The 17,984-nt window shown below is 32.2% G+C and overlaps 1 protein-coding gene across 1 annotated transcript; it reads right to left on the bottom strand.

Moving 5' to 3' along the window:
• Positions 1–7,202: 7,202 nt before the first annotated feature.
• LOC131601175 (glyoxylase I 4-like) lies at positions 7,203–10,073 on the bottom strand. The gene is made up of 3 exons (XM_058872943.1): positions 9,763–10,073; positions 9,564–9,669; positions 7,203–7,717 (listed from the first exon to the last, which is right to left on the bottom strand). Exons 1-3 carry the CDS (start codon positions 9,915–9,917, stop codon positions 7,451–7,453), a joined length of 528 nt encoding a protein of 175 aa, XP_058728926.1. The 5' UTR covers positions 9,918–10,073; the 3' UTR covers positions 7,203–7,450.
• Between the last annotated feature and the right edge of the window lie 7,911 nt (positions 10,074–17,984).

The following is a 17,984-nucleotide window of genomic DNA, read 5'->3' as shown; positions in this document are numbered from 1 at the left end:
TTTATTTATCAAGTTTTGAGAACATGAGTTCTCCTATCAATATATTCTATTGCTTAAAAAAAATCATAACATAACATTCAACTTACTGATTCATATGTATAAAACAATTTAAATCCTACATTCTTATTTGTCAAAAAAAAAAAAAATCCTACATTCTTACAAACAACTTATACATTAAAATAGTAAAAACCACAAAATTTAAAGTCTTTCAGATTTTCTTTCATTTCATTCTATTCTTTAGAGCTACCTCAAGTTCTCCAAATTCTTGAATTTGTACCTCAGTTGTGACTCTTGATGTTTCGAGTTTATGCAGTCGCTTTTTATTTGTTATTGTTAAAATTTTCAACCTCCTTTTTTTCCCTTCATAATAGAATTATTCTTCTCATCTTTCACTTCCTCGTAAAATCAATTAAAGGAACCACACAATTTAAATAGAAGCCTATTTTAATTCTGAAACGACAATCCGATATTACAAAACAAAATTGTTTTAAAAATATCTAAATTGATGAAAAATTTTAGAATATTTAATATCCGTAATTTTTTTCTTTATTATTAATAACTGTTGTTGCCCTTTAAAACATAACAACATCTCTACACCATAATTGATCATTCTTGTTACCCTTTAAAACACTATAATATTCCCACAGCGATAATTAAATCTCCATTGCAACTTCGATCTTGAATACAAATTATTATTATTATTATTATTATTATTATTATTATTATTATTATTATTATTATTATTAGCGATAATTAATATTATTATTATTATTATTGCATGTTTATTATACTATTTTGCAATAGAAGAACACCCAAAATTCATGAGAAAATAAAGTAAAATGATTTGAAGATTGGAGATAGAAATGATTATAAAGAGAACGTCAAGAACAAAGCACTTGCACCAATACAAATTAAGATTAATTCGTTAAAATATGTCAACTGATATGTCATATTGGCCATTATATGCTCCAGTTATGAAATAAAGTATTAAACTTATTTATAACTATTAATGTCATACAATATAGATAATAAAATAATATTATATATCATATTACCAAACCATAGACTAATACACTTTTAATTAAAGAAGAGACTACCACAGCAACCCAACACTAAGCATAGCAACCCAAAAATGCTACTCCCTCCGTCCCACAATGAGTGACCCTGATAGATTTGTGTTCTAAACCTAGATCTAAGAATGCATAAAAAGACAATAAAATAAAACAACTTTTCTTCTTCTTCATTAAGGAGGCAGCATACAAATATATATAGTAGGGTTTCTTACTACTAAAAGGGCCATGGGCCAAACTTAACTTACTTAATAATGCTAATGCAATAAAATAGTTCTACTTGCACCTCCTTAGTCTAATACAAAATCTCTTAGTAACACAGACTGTTTCTTAATCCTATTGGGCCTGGCCCGCTGCATAACATTACTCCGGGTCTCACAGAGAACCTTGTCCTCAAGGTTCACAGATATTGGGTCAGCTAAAGTGAGTTTGGAGAGTGGGCCGAAACGGCTGCATGGCCCAGACTTGGCTGTTGTGTGGGTGACAGTATTATGTGGTCCAGAGTTATCTGGAAGGTGAGAGGAAATCTTTGGAAGATAAGGGAAAATCTGAATGGGTGAAGCTGATTGGCTGTTAGTAGATACGCTGGGACTTTGGGCAGAGTGTTGTTGTTGAGAGCCGTTGTAAGGTGCGCCACAGCTGTGTGTTGGGAAAACGCGTTGGACTTTACTGCTGGCAGCAATTGGAACGTTGGATACGCGGGGGGTAGGATTGTCAATGCAGCCACTTGTACTTGGTAACAAAATATTAGGGTTAAGTACATTCCCACTTGCCTCTGAAACAGATAACTCACTTCGTTTCCCTTGCACGCTTCTTTCCTCTTTCTCTGCGGTTTCCACCTTCTTGTCTCCTCTTTGCAAACTCTTTCCAGTCCAACATGAACCTGAACCCAAAGCCACTTCTACCACATGTCGTGTAAGATCCGGTAACTCCCGGTTTTGTAGAGGTTTAGTTGCTGAAAACACCACCAAATCGGAACGAGGAAGGGGATTAAAATCAGTTGCCGGATCCACACCGTAATAGGGTTTCAACAAGGATACATGCACAACCGGGTGAATACGAGACGATGACGGTAGATCCAGCAAATAGTCCACTGTACCCATACGTTTGATGATCTGATAGGGACCGAAATACCGCTTGGCTAGTTTCTGGGAGTCACGACGGACCACTGTAGACTGGCGGTAAGGCTTGAGCTTCCACAGAACCATGTCTCCTTCCTGAAAGGTAAATGCTCTTCGTTTGATATTAGCTTGTGTTTCCATGGTTATCCGGCTGCGAGTGAGATGCGTTTTTAACTCCGCAAGAATGATTTGTTGTTGTTGCAAGGTGTGATGCAGAGTCTTATCTTGTGTTGAATCCGAAACATAGGTCAGAAGCGAAGGAGGGTCTCGTCCATACAAAGCCTTGAATGGAGTCATCTGAATGGCCGTGTGAAACGACGTGTTGTACCAGTATTCCGCTAGATGCAGAAAATTATGCCACTTTTTTGGATGGTCACCCGCCAGGCACCTCAGGTATGTTTCTAATGAACGGTTAACTACTTTCGTCTGTCCGTCTGTCTCTGGGTGATACGATGTGCTGTATTTCAGGTGTGTGCCCTGAAGTTTGAAGAACTGCTTCCAAAACTTACTCAAAAACAGCGGATCTCTATCAGAAACAATGGAGCGGGGAATACCATGGAGACGAAAGATCTCGACTGTAAAACGAGCTGCCAGATCCTGTGCTGTAAAGTGTGTTGCAGCGGAATAAAGTGGACGAACTTACTCAGTCTATCACAAAGAACCCAGACCACTGTGTGGCCGTGTGAATTAGGTAAGTTGGTGATAAAATCCATTGTAATGTCTTCCCATACTCGCTCTGGTACTGGTAATGGTTGTAGGTGTCCATTTCTCTTTTGTGTATCGTATTTGTTGTGTTGACAGTTAGAACAATGTTTAACCATCTGTTTAACTGCAAGGGAAACTCCTGGCCAACAGAAGGAAGAACGTAAGCGGGCTAAGGTGGCTTTTACTCCCGAGTGTCCCCCTTCCGGTGTTTTGTGGTACTCTTCTAAGATCTGCTGCCGAAGGTGTCCTAAATCAGGTATGAAAAGTCTGTGCTTGTAGTAAAGTAGGCCTTGGGATACCGAGTAATCTGTTGGGTTCTGACTCGCCTTTTGTACTAAGTTCTGACCACTCATATCTGCTTTGTAAAACTTTTTCAAGGTGTTGAAGAGATCCGGCATTGGGGAGGAAAGAGCTAGCAATACTGGTGTGTCTTTCTCAAACTTCCGGCTTAAGGCGTCCGCAACCACATTGGATTTACCAGGTTTGTAAAAAATTTCGAAATCAAAACCCTGTAGTTTAGCCGTCCACCGTTGTTGTTCTGGTGTCTGAATCCGCTGCAGTAATAGATCTCTTAAGCTTTTTTGATCAGTATATATGTGAAACTTGTGGCCTATGAGGTATTGACGCCATTTCTTTACAGATTTGGTGATTGCAAACATCTCCCGCACATAGACAGACGCAGCTTGCATACGCGGACACATTTTTTTACTGAAGAAAGCAATTGGGTGACCCTCTTGAGATAACACTGCCCCAATAGCAACGCCGGACGCATCAGTGTCGATATTGAAGGGCTTTGTAAAATTAGGTAGTCCCAAGACCGGCATGTCGGTCATTTTGCTTTTGAGATTTGTAAAGGCTGTACTGGCCTCTGTACTCCACTTGAAATTATTGGAACGTAACAGATCGGTGAGGGGAGCGGCGAGTGAGGCGTAATTTTGAACAAAACGACGATAAAATCCGGTGAGGCCCAAAAATCCCCTGAGTGCCGATAGAGAACGTGGCAGTGGCCAATCTAGAATAGCTTTTACTTTCTCTGCATCGGGTGCAACACCACTCGATGAAATAACATGACCGAGGAAATCTATCTGTTTAGTGGCAAACACACACTTAGAAAACTTTAAGAAAAAACAGTTATCTTGCATCAACTGAAAAACCACCTGCAAATGTTTAAGATGATCACTGAAATTGGAACTGTAAATTAAAATATCATCAAAGAAAACTAAAACAAAGCGGCGAAGGTAGGGTCGTAATAAATCATTCATAGCCGATTGGAACGTAGAGGGGCCATTAGTTAACCCAAAGGGCATAACTAGGAATTCATAATGCCCGTCAAAAGTGCGAAAAGCTGTTTTATATGTGTCTTTCGATGCAACCCTGATCTGATGGTAACCCGAACACAGATCTATCTTGGTAAAAATGGAAGCTGATCCAAGCTCATCTAATAGTTCATCAATAGTTGGTATAGGAAATCTGTCCTTAATTGTCACTGCATTTAAAGCACGGTAGTCTACGCAAAATCGCCACGTACCATCTTTTTTTTGACAAGTAGGACGGGTGAGGAGAAAGGGCTAGTACTAGGAATGATAGTTCCATCTTCTAGCATTTGATGGATCAAGCTGGTCATGGCTTCTTTTTTTGAATGGGGGTAACGGTAAGGTTTAACATTGATAGGGGGTGTGTTGGGTAAGAGGTTAATGTGGTGGTCATGAGTTCTAGTGGGAGGTAAGGTTGTTGGTTGTTGGAAAATGCTTTGAAATTTTGTTAATAGTTGGGTAAGGGGCGGAGGTAAAGGTGGTTGTTTTGGGAGAGATGGTGGGTTTTGCGGAGTGTTGGGCAAGGTAGTAAGTGGCTCCATAAGTAATAAATGAAGAGAGGCAATGGAATCTGTATGGATAAGTTGTTTGATTTGGTGGAAAGTGGACTGAGTTGGATAAGATGTGGTGTCACCGGTTAAGGTGATGGATTCAGTGTGATGTTGAAAAGTAATTGAGGGGATAGAAAAATCCGCTTGGATGGGTCCTAAGGTTCTAAGCCATGCCATGCCTAACACAATGTCAGCCCCTTCAATAGGTAAGAGATAAAAGGGAAGGTTAAAAGGTTTGTTTTGCAATAGTATCTCCACATTATTGCATATGCCCTCACATTGCAAGTGACTACCATTGCCCACCATGACAGAGAATTGATTGATTGGCGTAGTTTTGAGACTTAGGTGGTGAGCAATTCGTGGCTGCATTATGTTATGTGTACTGCCTGTGTCAACCAAAACCATTACTGGTAGGCCAGAAATGGAGCCTTTGAATTTGAGAGTTTGGGGTGAAAATTGACCCGTGACTGCTTGTGGGGATAGCTGGAAATAGGTGTCACTTAACTCTTGTTCATCTACACCTTCTGTTTGTGTCACCAAATCTGTTAGGTCATCACTAATTTCTTCATCAGCCACAAGTAAAAAAAAACCTGCTGGTAGTACATTTATGACCCGTGAAGAATTTCTCGTCACAATTAAAACAAAGGCCTTGGGCCCTACGCTCTTGAAGTTGGGCTTGGGTTAATTTTCTAATTGGTATTTTTGATTGTTGGGAATTTGGAGGTGGCTGGGCGGAAAGGGTGGGTTTGGGGACAGAATTCGGAGTTTTGGACATTAAGTGGGTGGAATTCGGTAAGTTGGGTTTTGGATAAGGAGTGGAAAAAAGTTTAGGGAATCTGGGCTTAGTCTGAATTTTTGACTCAATCAATTTAGCAAGACCAATGGCTTGAGATATTGATGTAGGTTTGTGAATTGCTAGTTCATTCTGAATCTCTTGCTGCAGACCAGAAATAAAACAATTGAGAATAGCTTCAGCTGGCAGTCCCACCACTTTGTTACCAAGCTGTTCAAAACGAGTTTGGTATTCCATCACCGAACCACTTTGTTTTAATTTAAATAATTCAGCTTGATGGTTCTCAAATGTAGAAGGACCAAACCTCAATTCTAGTGCTCTTGTAAAAGAATTCCAATCAGTCAATAACCGATTTTGAAACATCCACTTAAACCATCCTAAGGCATCGCCCTTCATGTAGAAGGAAATAAGTGATAAACGATTTTCTGGTGGTAGATTATAAAACCCAAAGAATTGTTCAGCTTGGAATAGCCACTCCAAGGGGTTAGACCCATCAAATAAAGGCAACTCTAATTTAGGGGATCTCATAGGTGGTAAGGGGGGTATATTATGGTAAGGAATTTGAAATGGGTCAGGTGGGGGAAAAGGATTAGGGAGATTATGGGGAATGAAAACAGGTTGAGGTGGCATATAAGGAGGGTAAGTGGTGAAGGGTGGTTGTGGGAGGGGTGCTGTGAGGACGGTGGAAGCTGGTGGTGGTGGGGTCATGTGTGGGTTGGGTAAGGGTGGTGGGACGGTGGTCAGAACTGTAGGTGTGTATACAGCAGATTGGGTGTTTGGGTGGTGGTGGGTAGTAGCTGAACGCAGCGGTGAGTGAGACGGTGTTAACACGTGAGTGAAAGGCGAGGAACCGAACGAAATGGTGGAAGAGTTTACCTCTATGCCTGAAGAACTCGCAGTCTGCGCAGCAACAGTAGCAGCTAGAGTTGGTGGCTGAACCGAAATCTTAGCAAGGGCAGCCATGAGGGATTCAAACCTAGAATCTTCCTCATCTTTTTCGTTATCCAGCCTTGAATGTATTTCACCCACTTGTTTTGCTAATGCTTCTTGAAATTGTGCAAACCTAACATCCATTTGCTCTTGAGTTTCAGCCATAGCATTATTGAGGTGGAGAGTGGAGATTTGAATGGCTTCATCCAAAATCTCTTTAGATGAAGGGTTTGGGGGTTTAGATGGAGCCATGGAAGGGTTGAGAAGGATCAATGAAAGCACCAATGATAGATTTGTGTTCTAAACCTAGATCTAAGAATGCATAAAAAGACAATAAAATAAAACAACTTTTCTTCTTCTTCATTAAGGAGGCAGCATACAAATATATATAGTAGGGTTTCTTACTACTAAAAGGGCCATGGGCCAAACTTAACTTACTTAATAATGCTAATGCAATAAAATAGTTCTACTTGCACCTCCTTAGTCTAATACAAAATCTCTTAGTAACACAGACTGTTTCTTAATCCTATTGGGCCTGGCCCGCTGCATAACAGACCCAGCCCACCATTTCACACATATTAAGAAAAGTGTAGAAAAGTAAGAGAGAGAATAATATTTTTCCCATAAGACCCCTAATCATGTATTAGAAATTGTGAAAGTTAAATTAATTAGAGGGTAGAATAGGAAAAAATTTATTGAAAATTAAAATAGATCATTCATTTTGAAACACTAAATTATTTCAATTAGATCACTCATTATGGGACGGAGGTAGTATTCTATTTTGAGTACAAACAACTTGACAATTATTTACTAATAGAAACAGCTAGAACATTATAAAAAAAAAACAACATCATAAATTGACAACTGTCTAGAAAGCAACAACAAAAGAAAACCAAGTACAACTTCATGACTCATCAAAGATGCATGAATTGGTCACATCACTATCACAACAACACTATAATAGTAATCACTTGACAATCTTATGTATCTGTTGTTGTTGCTGACTCTGATTCTGCATTAGTTGTTGAAGATTCAAGTGAGAGCATGATCTTGCCACCTCACCAGCTAGTGGAATCACAGGAAGACTGTCACAATTGCATATCTCAATCATGAATCCATCTGGGTCATGGAAGAATAACTGATCTACTTGAATTCCACCTTCTTCTACTGTTGCTCTCACGTAATCTATTTCCATTTCTTTCAGCTTTTTTTCAACTGCTCCCATGCTCTCACACTGACAATTTACCAAGTCAAACAGAGTTACTTATTGAAAAAAAGAGTGATTAAATTTTAGATTTTTTTTAAAAGTCTCACATCTCTAATCTAATAATATATGAGATTTTTAATAATATATGACTTAAACACGTGTTTATAAATAGGGACAATTTTCCCTCTATTAGTCGGTTTACTTATAAATAGGAACAATTTTAATCGGTTTTATAGAGATGAGTTAGGTCCAATTATAATTCTTAACATGATATTAAAATCAGACTACTTATTATAATTTCTGCTATTTGATTTCCACACTCCAGATTTCTAGTCCTGAATATATATTTTGTTTTTAAGCGTGAGCAATAAGGGTGAGAATAAGTCAGACCGACCTACAGGGATCTATGGCCTAACCTATATAAGGTCAGACTAGACCAGACTTATTTAACAAAAAGGTCAAGCTTAAAATTTTTTAAAGCCTATTTAATAAAATAGGTCAGACTTAGGCTATTAAAAAAAGCTAATAACACCTTATAGGTCGGCCTATATTTTCGTGTAAATTAAAAATAGGCTATATATATATATATATATATATATATATATATATATATATATATATATATATATATATATATATATATATATATATATATATATATTAGAATAAAGGCTAAATAGACCGACCTATATGTGCATATATAGGACGACTTAGAAAGTTTCTTAAATAATATGGATTAATTGAACACCATAATAAAAAATAGACTTTTAAATAGGCTTTCAGGTCAGACCAGACTTTTAAAAAAGTCAGACCAGACCAACAAAGAGAGCCTATTATAAACCAAGTCTTTCAAATTTATCATAGGCCAGGCCTAACTAGCCTATTTTCACCCCTAGACTGAGCAATCCTCACCTAGTCGGTTTTCATTAATAATATAGGTATGATTTATTTTTTCTTAAAAATAAAACAAATTAATAAATTGCTTATAAATAGGGACAATTTTCACCCTATTAACCGGATTTTATAGAGATGAGTTAGGTTCAACCATAATTCTTAACCTGATATTAAAGTCAGACTACCTATTATAATTTTCGCTACAGTCAATCTACTATATTATTTCCACACTCCAGATTTTTAATCCAATGACCCGAAATGTGCTTTTAAGCGTGAAGATGTGCTTTTAAGCGTGAACAATCCTTACGTAGCCGGTTTAGTTTTCATTAATATAATGTAGATATGATTTATTTTTGAGCTTAAAGGTAGTGCACTGTCAGTGTAAAATATTTTACACAGTCAGTGCATCACAACCCTTAAAAACAAATACTTTTTATATAATTTAAAGAAAAAGTCAAACTTTTACAAAAACTAACGATTATGATTTCACCGACAGTGTAAAACTGCTTTACACCGTCGGTGTATTTCCATTAAATCCTTTATTTTTTAAAATAAAATAAAATAAATGAATAAATGATGTTATATTTCATTAATATAAGGTAGGTATGATTTCAATTTTTTAAAAAATAAAATAAAATAACTTGATAAATGTAAAAATTAATTTTTAAAAAGTAAAAAATAAATATAATTTATATTTTCTTTCAACTTACAAAAAAACATTTCACCCCAAAACAAAAGTAGATGATAAATATTAAAGATCCTTAAAGATAGTATTGCAGTTGCACATTTGTCTGTAATGTCCTACGCATATCTTTTGTCTTTTCTTTTTATCTAATTTTTTATTTGGATCTTTCTGCGTCACTTTAGGTTCTATGCATATAGTTTCTTTTTCTTTCTAAGTAACATTTTCTTTTTCAATTTTCAATCCTGAACAAAAATAATTAAAAAATAATAATATAAAATTTACTGAAAATCTTACCTGAAAAGATATATGATTATCCTTTGGATTAATTTCTTTCTTCTTTGGTAACTTTTCTGGATTCTCAGCCTCTAACAAATGAATACCAATCCCAAACCCAAATAGCCTGTAAATTAAATTTCACCATATACAAAAATCAAATTTCATAAATAAAAAATAGAAATTAATTTCTAAAGATAAAAAAATAAACAAAAATTACCATGCTCCATCAAAATTAAAAGAACCAGGCCTTCTAATTGGGAAAAAACCAAGAACATTCAGGTAAAAATCCATTGATTCTTCCACTGATCTGCATATGAGTGAGATATGATTCACAGATTTTAGATGCAAAGGGTTTCCAACACTTTCCTTCATTTTTTTTTCTCAACAAAATTAACACACAATTGAATCAAATAACAAAGATGAAGGTATCAAAAAATGATCAAAAATAAAAACTTCAGAGAAAATTTTATGTGATTGCAAAATATTGCTAAGGAAGAGAATAAAAGAACAAAAAATGTTTGGTTGTAAGATATGTCACGGAATTAACAAAACAATGGTGTTTGGTTTATATAGAGATGGAGAAGCAACAAATGTTTGCCACGTGTCAGTATATGTCATACGTGTCAGATACTATTTTGTACGTGATGTGATAAACATACATGTTGGTGACTAGGATTGTGTTATGTGGGGCCCTAAGATATGAGATTACGTGTTTGGATATACTATACAGTTAAGGTAATTGTGATTAGGATGGATTAATATTGATTTCCCTAACTTATCTTGGTTAGTATCTCTGTTTTCCAATTCAAGTTCTTGACTACTTTATAATTTTATGAAGGATTATCTGTAATATAAATTATATTTAAATAAATATAATTTTAAAATAAATTATTTGATTTGTAAAATGATTAATAATAAATTATTTGATTATATAATTTTAAAATAGATTATTTAATTTGTATAATTGATTGACTATGTCGTGAAAATAAGATTAAACGTCAATATTGTATATATTTATATACTAATAAATATTTATATAATAATTATATATTTAATATATTATAAATAGTTTTTAATATGCATAAAAGTAAAAAACTATTTTATTTTATTGGTAATTAAAAAAATAATCTATATACTTATTTTGTTTACTTGTGTATTATAATTTTTAAATAATATATATGTCTTTTTTTTGCAAATATAATGAAAACAATAGCATATTTTATAAAAAAAAAAAAAAGAGCTACATTTATCTATATTTAAATTTGAATATCTTTTTTAATTTAGTTGTTTCATTTGTTTGTATTCATCTGAGTTCTTTTGTTTTGTATTTTTATTTATGCATTTTTTTTTTGTTTATTTACATTGTTGATAGATCTAAAAAACAAAAATAAATTACAGTTATACAAAATGTAAAATATTATTCCCTGTAATTTTGTTTATTTTTTTACTTCTTCATGTGTTTTTATACTTTTTTATTTGTATTGTTGATAGATTTAAAAAACAATAATAAATTAATAATTACGAGAAGGATAGAAAAAATAGTATAAAATAAGAAAACAAAAAAAAGGTAGAAGACAACTAAATTTAATTTAGCCCATCCCCAGTGGGTACCCACAAAAAACCCATATCAGGTAGGGTAAATACCCATAAAAATGGATATGGGCACGGGCACGGGTAATTACCCATTAAAATATGCGGGTATGGGTGCGGGCACGGGTACCTTACTACCCAACCCGCCCCATACCCACACTACATATTTCTATAATGTCATTTATATTATTATATAAAAATGCATGATTCTAATTTTTTTAAATTATATCGTTATTAAATCATTACACATTTTAATAAAAGTGTTTATTTGTTTCTTAACTCAACAATAACATACATAATTTTTTTAATATTGTTAAAAAGACTTAAATTATATGATATTTTGTAATTAAACGATTTAATTTTATTATAAATGCGGGTAAACGGGTACGGGTATGGGCATTGAGGTACCCACAGGGTACGGGTACGGGCATGAATATTGATATCCACGCGGGTTTAGGCTAGGGTAAGGAGATTTTTTTAAACTGCGGATATGGAAATGACTACTATAGTACCCTGTCCAAATCCTGCCCATTGTCATTCCTAGATAGGATGTTATAACTGTTTTTGGATTAATAAGAAATTTATTTTTGTTTTAAAAAATTTGAAAGAAGTATAGATGGTGATTGAAAGAGTGGAAAGTGGAGAAAAGTTGTAATTGAAAAGTTGACATTTGTTAGTATTTAATTGAAATAGTCTGAATTAATTAGAAGATTAGTTTTTTTATTATTATTTTAATCTCTTTGAACTAATTTAAAAGAGAGTTCTACATGAACTCTAGTGCTAACATTGTTTTATGTGTTAATTAAATAAAATCCCTACATGAACCACCTTTATTAAAAGAGAGTTCTTTTTCTCTTTCATTAACAAAAAGGAATACACGCGTAATATTTAGTGATACAATGCAGTTAAAGTAAAAAAGTTTTAAAAAGGATAACAATTTCTTCTTTAAATTTGTCACTTTTATTTTTATAGATATATAGAGAAATGAAGCAAAAGGGTGATAATTCCTTACTGGATTTGTTAAGTGTCTATGCAATGTACAGTAGGAACAAATCAAAATCTACGTATATATGAATAATAAATAGTAGTGCTAATATGTAATCACACTAGCTCATACCTAACATTCAAAACAAACGATTCTCGTATTAGTAAGGATCATGTCGCATACAGTAGACAAGCACAAAAACAACTTGGTTCACTTTCTTTCCTTTTGTCTAAAAATAATAATCGAGCTTCTCAAAATTTGGAGTAAGTGATGCTACACCTGAAGGAGGTCGATCCTTTACAAAGCATTGTTAATTTATTTGAGTTATATTTTATTTAAAATGTTGATAAATAGACAAATTAAATCTATTTATTTTTTCAATTAATGTACTATTAGATTGGAGTGAAAATGACAGGAAATTTGTTAAAACTTAGTCCTATTTAATGATTAAGATAAAACGTATAATTATAAAATTAAAATAAATAGAAATTTTATCTTTTATTCAAAAAATTTATAGTCTGTTTGATGTGCAGGATAAAAAACTTGATAAGATATCGGTATCATATCCTTTTTTTAATCTGATGTTTGATGACACAACAAGATATTATAAGTTAATTTTGAAATTTATATAGTCTCATTAGTTCAAATTGTTATCTTAAATATGAACTGAGTTAGAATCTGGCAGGATATAATAAAAAATAATTTATTAATTTAACCCTATAAAATAAAATTAAAAATAAAAAATTAAATATGACAAAACAAAAATAAAAATTAATTTGATGTTAAATTAAAAAAAAATTAATAAATAATTTTTTAAAATATGTATGATTGCCATAAGGATAATTTCTAAACTTTATATAATATAAAATTTAAAATCTAATAAATTAAAATATTTAAAAATAAATTAGTTATTAAAATTTTAAAAATATGAATACTAATTTTATTTTTTTATCAAATTAAATATATTTTCTTGCAAAAGTAGTTTTGTCATTTACGTATTATATATACATACTTTTATTTTACTTATTTTTTTCAAGAAAATCTTTCTCAATAATGTCAATGATTTTTTTTTTAAAGTTATAGAAAATCATTAAAAAAATTTTATCAATTTAATTTTAAAAAAATATAATTGCTTTACAAAGATATATATATATATATATATATATATATATATATATATATATATATATATATATATATATATATATATATATATATATATATATATATATATATATATATATATATATATATATATATATGATACATTTTTCCAGAACTGTAGTGCAAATGGACAATGGAAGAACATATGTGATATGAATTCTTCTCCGTTGAAACACAATGCACACACTACACTATGCATATGGTTTTCACTTATAACTCCTCTCTTAGCTAATTCCGCTCTAGTTGGTAATTTGTTCAACATCAACCACTAACAGAACTCTTGATTCTTGGATGTGGAATTTGTTTGCCATAGAACATGCAACACCTTCAATGTTGCCTCTTTTGTATTAGTATCTGCGTCAACATAATCAACCAACAGCGTGTAACACACTTTTACAAAAAAATCCTTCATTTTATCATGCAACCTTAGAAAACTATCATTGTTGTCTCTTGTTGGTTCTATATTTTATAGTTCATTTTCTTGGAATTTTGACTCCTCCGTAGCATGTAATCCAAGAGTCCAAATTGTCCAATGTCCCACACCCATTGCCCATCCTTCCAATGTTCCATATTTCCAATTTTTCCTTCACTATGTTCTAAAATCAAGTTCAAATATAGAAATAAAATACGCAATAAGTTGTTCCCTATCTATTTGTTCCTCCAAAATTGAATATCTCTTCCATCCCCTAACCCACAAACAATATTTTTAGCAAACTAAGTCTATCCCTCGATATAACTCATTCCCATTCCATTTACATCCATCATCATAATTATTATTTCAAACTTGTTGTTGTTTCATTATCCATAAGGATTCTACATTGACAGAGCTATACTTGTGTTCTAACAGACCTACCTAAACTGCTTCATTATCATTAAGAATTCTCCATTTATATTTACTCATTAAGGTCATGTTGAATAAATTGATATCTCTAACCTCTCAATCCTTCTTCCTTCATCGACTTGCAGACTTTACTCCAACTCACCCAATTAAATTTCATCCCGAATATACTCCCCCAACAAGAGAGATTGATGTATCCTAATTATATTTTATGTTACTTTCTTTGGAAGTTTGTAAAAATAGAAGAAGTATATTGGTATGTTGTTGAGAATTGAGTTCAACAACTTCAACCTACCTCCTATTGATAGGTATCCTCCTTTCCATAAAGATAGTCGACTCATAGCTTGTCTATAATTGAACTCCATGCCAGACCTCTCTTTGGGGTTGTGCCCACAGGTATACTAAGAAAATAGAACGAGATTGAACCCACATAACACGAAGAAATGTTGGAGGAAACCTAAAAAAAATTCTCATTCAAGTTTAAACCAAACATCTTACTTTTAAAAAAGTTAACGCGCAATCCAACACCATTTTGAAGCCTCTCAATATTGCTTTGATACACCATAGATTTCTTCACGAACTCTCTCCAACTAGGAAGCTGAAGTTGAATTTGTCGGGTCCGGGGCTTTTGTTTCTATCACTTAATCAAACAAGATCTTTAATTTCCTCATATAGGAAATGTCCCTCAAGCATATCACTATCTTTTTTACAATTTATTTAAAAGTACACCATCCAACTTTGATTTATTTTCATTTTATTCTTGGAATATGTTTTAAAAGTGAGTTTTGACCTTCAACTTGATTTCTTCATATTTATCTATCACACCTTTATCAGTGTTGAGGGCCACTATGTTATTCCTTCTCCTTCTAGACTTTGTCACTGAATAAAAAAATCTCAAATTCGAACACCCCTCTTTGATCCACTGCAATATTAATTTCTACATCAATAAATTTTCTTTGAACTGTAATTTTTGCTATAACCTTAGATGTTTCCAATGCGTGCCTATTTGCCATATTCAAGACTAAAGAGCTTGTTTCATTGTCAATTAGGGTGTCTAAGTCATTTAGCTCCTTGACAGCATTATCAACTTCCATATTAATCCAACAAACACCTCTGTATTCCACCTTCTCATTCTCCTTTCAAGAGCTTGAATATTTCCTTTAAGGCAATCATACTTTTCCTTGAATAGAAAAATAATTTCCACGCCTCTTTGTTAACAAAAGGCGCAAAATACACGTGTTCAAACCAATAATTAATTAGACGTTTACCCGTGCGATGCACAAAATATATTTTATTAAATTATTATTAATAATTATTTTAGTTTTAAAAAAATAATTTTAAATATATTTATATGACTATTTAAAATATAAATGAATTATTTTAATATTTTGTAGTACTATTTAAGTACTTATAACAAAAGTTAGATAAAATTATTAAATAAGTTAAGAGAGGTAAAAATGTAAAGTTAAAATAAATGACAAAATGTAAAGTTAATATTAACAACCAAGTTTAAAAAAAAAAACAAATAAACTAACATTTCAAAAATATTACCCAACTAACCATGTTTGGATCTTTTTTCCACGTAGGCGCCATGTGGGATGGTACCTCCTTTTTTTAAAAAGAAAATTCCAGTAACGTGTGGATTTACCTTCGGATTTGGTGTTACCCGCGGATTTACCTGTTAATTTATCTGCAGGTAAATTCGTAGGTAAATATGCAGGTAAAACCAAATGCGCAGGTAAATCCGCAAGTAACTGAAAAAAATTAAAAAAAAGGAGACGCCGCCTACGTGGAAAAAGACCCAAACATGATTAGTTGGATAATTTTTTTTGAAATATTGGTTTATTTGTTTTTTTTAAAAACCTGATTATTAAAAAAAATCTTCCTTGTACAACACCCTCATCCATAACCTAACCTCTTGTACAACAATTTTATTTATAATGTATTTTCAACACCTCCACCTACAAAAAGTAATGTAATTAATAATTAACAATCAAAAATAAAATTATAAATGAGATTAATTATTATGCATTGTCATTGTAAATTTTTTTACACAGTCAGTGCATCACAATCATTCATAAATATTATTTTATAAATAATTAAAATAAAAGTTAAATTTTAATAAATATTTAACGGTGATTTATTAATACAAATAAATTAATACAAATAAATTGAAACGTGAGATTACTCAATTATCCTACATTTGGCGTCAAAATAAACTTCAATGACTTAACAACTTTAATTAATAAGATAAGTTAGTGGAATAAAATTAGTTTTAAAAAAAATTATAAAAAAAACTAATAAAATTAGAAGTTAGCGGGATAAAATGAATCTAGATAATTAATAATTAATAAAATATAATATCCTATAAATTTATGAAATTGAAAGAAATACAATAAATTAATAATTAAATAATTTATAAAATTACAAATTCATCCTTAATTTTGGCTCCAAAAATTCCTTAAGAGACTTAACAACTTTAATTAATAAAATTACCCTAAATGGTTTTGGTCCCCGATTAAAATTGTTATGTTAGTTAGGTCCCCTGCAAACTAAAAATTATAGCATAAAGATATAATTAATTATTAGGTAATAATAACTTGTGACTTAGGGTACAAATTAAGAGTTTTTTTTTACAGCAAGAACTTAATTCATATCATTCAATAACTGTTGTTCAATACAAGGAGGAATCAAATCAGCAAAACTACTTCTAGTCCAAGAATTGACCGCTCTAGCTAACAAGTGAGCAACCAAATTCGCTTGGCGATTAACAAACTTTACCTCAAAGTTGGGAAAAGCATCTAGAAGACTTTTAATTGACTTAATAATTAGACTAAACTCAGAATTACCATCTTTCCTAGCATGGATAGCTTGGACCACTAATTGGGAATCACTTTCAAACTGCACCTGGTGTAGCCGCAATTGGATGGCCATCTGAATAGCTTCCTTTAAGGCCATGGCTTCTGCTTCTACGGTTGGAAAGAGTCCGGAATCCCAAGCTATACCTGCAAGGATAAAATCACCATGACATTTTTTGAGATAAACTTTTAGTACATTTAATTAACATTTTTTGTGTTCATAAATATATCAATATAATCAAAAGCAAAGGTGACACCGTGCAACTTACGCAAATTAAAATGAAATAAATGAAAGAAAAAAAATAAGTACACAAAATTCAACAAAGACATCCCCATTTTGATTTTGCAAACATAAATGAATGCTCCTTTAAATAATCGTAAGTGATATATATATATATATATATATATATATATATATATATATATATATATATATATATTAACAAAAAACTTATATTTCTTTCTGTCGTATCATTTGCCTCTTAAATAGAAAGAGTAGCAGTATTGCTTACATATAATAATTAATAGTTGTAGACATTGTCAGTTCACTCAGAACAAATTCAATTTTAAGAGTACAAAGTGAACAGAATTAGGAGTGCAAAATAAAAAACAATAAAATATTTATACAAATTTCCTAAATTGGGGGAGCTCAATTGAAACCCCCCAGCTATAACTGGGTCCATCCCTGATCCTTGTCACTCTTGCATGTTCTCATTTGTATTATCCTCACTTTAGTTGCTTTCTCTTTGTTTCAATGGTTTTTGGACTCACTTTCTCTTGATCAGTCTCAACATTTCTTTATCATTAAGTTTATTGTCTCTCTTTAAGAGTAGTTTACTATCCATGTCTAAGTTTACTTCTCTTCATTTCTTATTTACGCCCTAACACCATTTCCACAATACATAACTTCACAACATCCTATTAAAAAATAATGTGAGACATGTGAAGTATCTACTTTTGAAAATAGAAAAGGTTAGAAAAGAAGAAAGTGTGATAACCACATC

The sequence above is a fragment of the Vicia villosa genome, linkage group LG5 (genome assembly GCF_029867415.1).
Source record: "Vicia villosa cultivar HV-30 ecotype Madison, WI linkage group LG5, Vvil1.0, whole genome shotgun sequence".
Lineage (NCBI taxonomy): Eukaryota > Viridiplantae > Streptophyta > Magnoliopsida > Fabales > Fabaceae > Vicia > Vicia villosa.
The sequence above is the reverse complement of the archived record's forward strand: the minus strand, read 5'-3'. Positions and strand labels throughout refer to the sequence as shown.

Excerpts from the sequence above, each read along its gene's own strand:
- LOC131601175 (XM_058872943.1), bottom strand. The coding sequence starts at position 9,917 with ATGAAGGAAAGTGTTGGAAACCCTTTGCATCTAAAATCTGTGAATCAT. Across the intron at positions 9,670-9,762 it reads TTTAATTTTGATGGAGCATG|GCTATTTGGGTTTGGGATTG; the intron begins GTAATTTTTGTT and ends TTTAATTTACAG. Across the intron at positions 7,718-9,563 it reads ATAATCATATATCTTTTCAG|TGTGAGAGCATGGGAGCAGT; the intron begins GTAAGATTTTCA and ends GTAAATTGTCAG.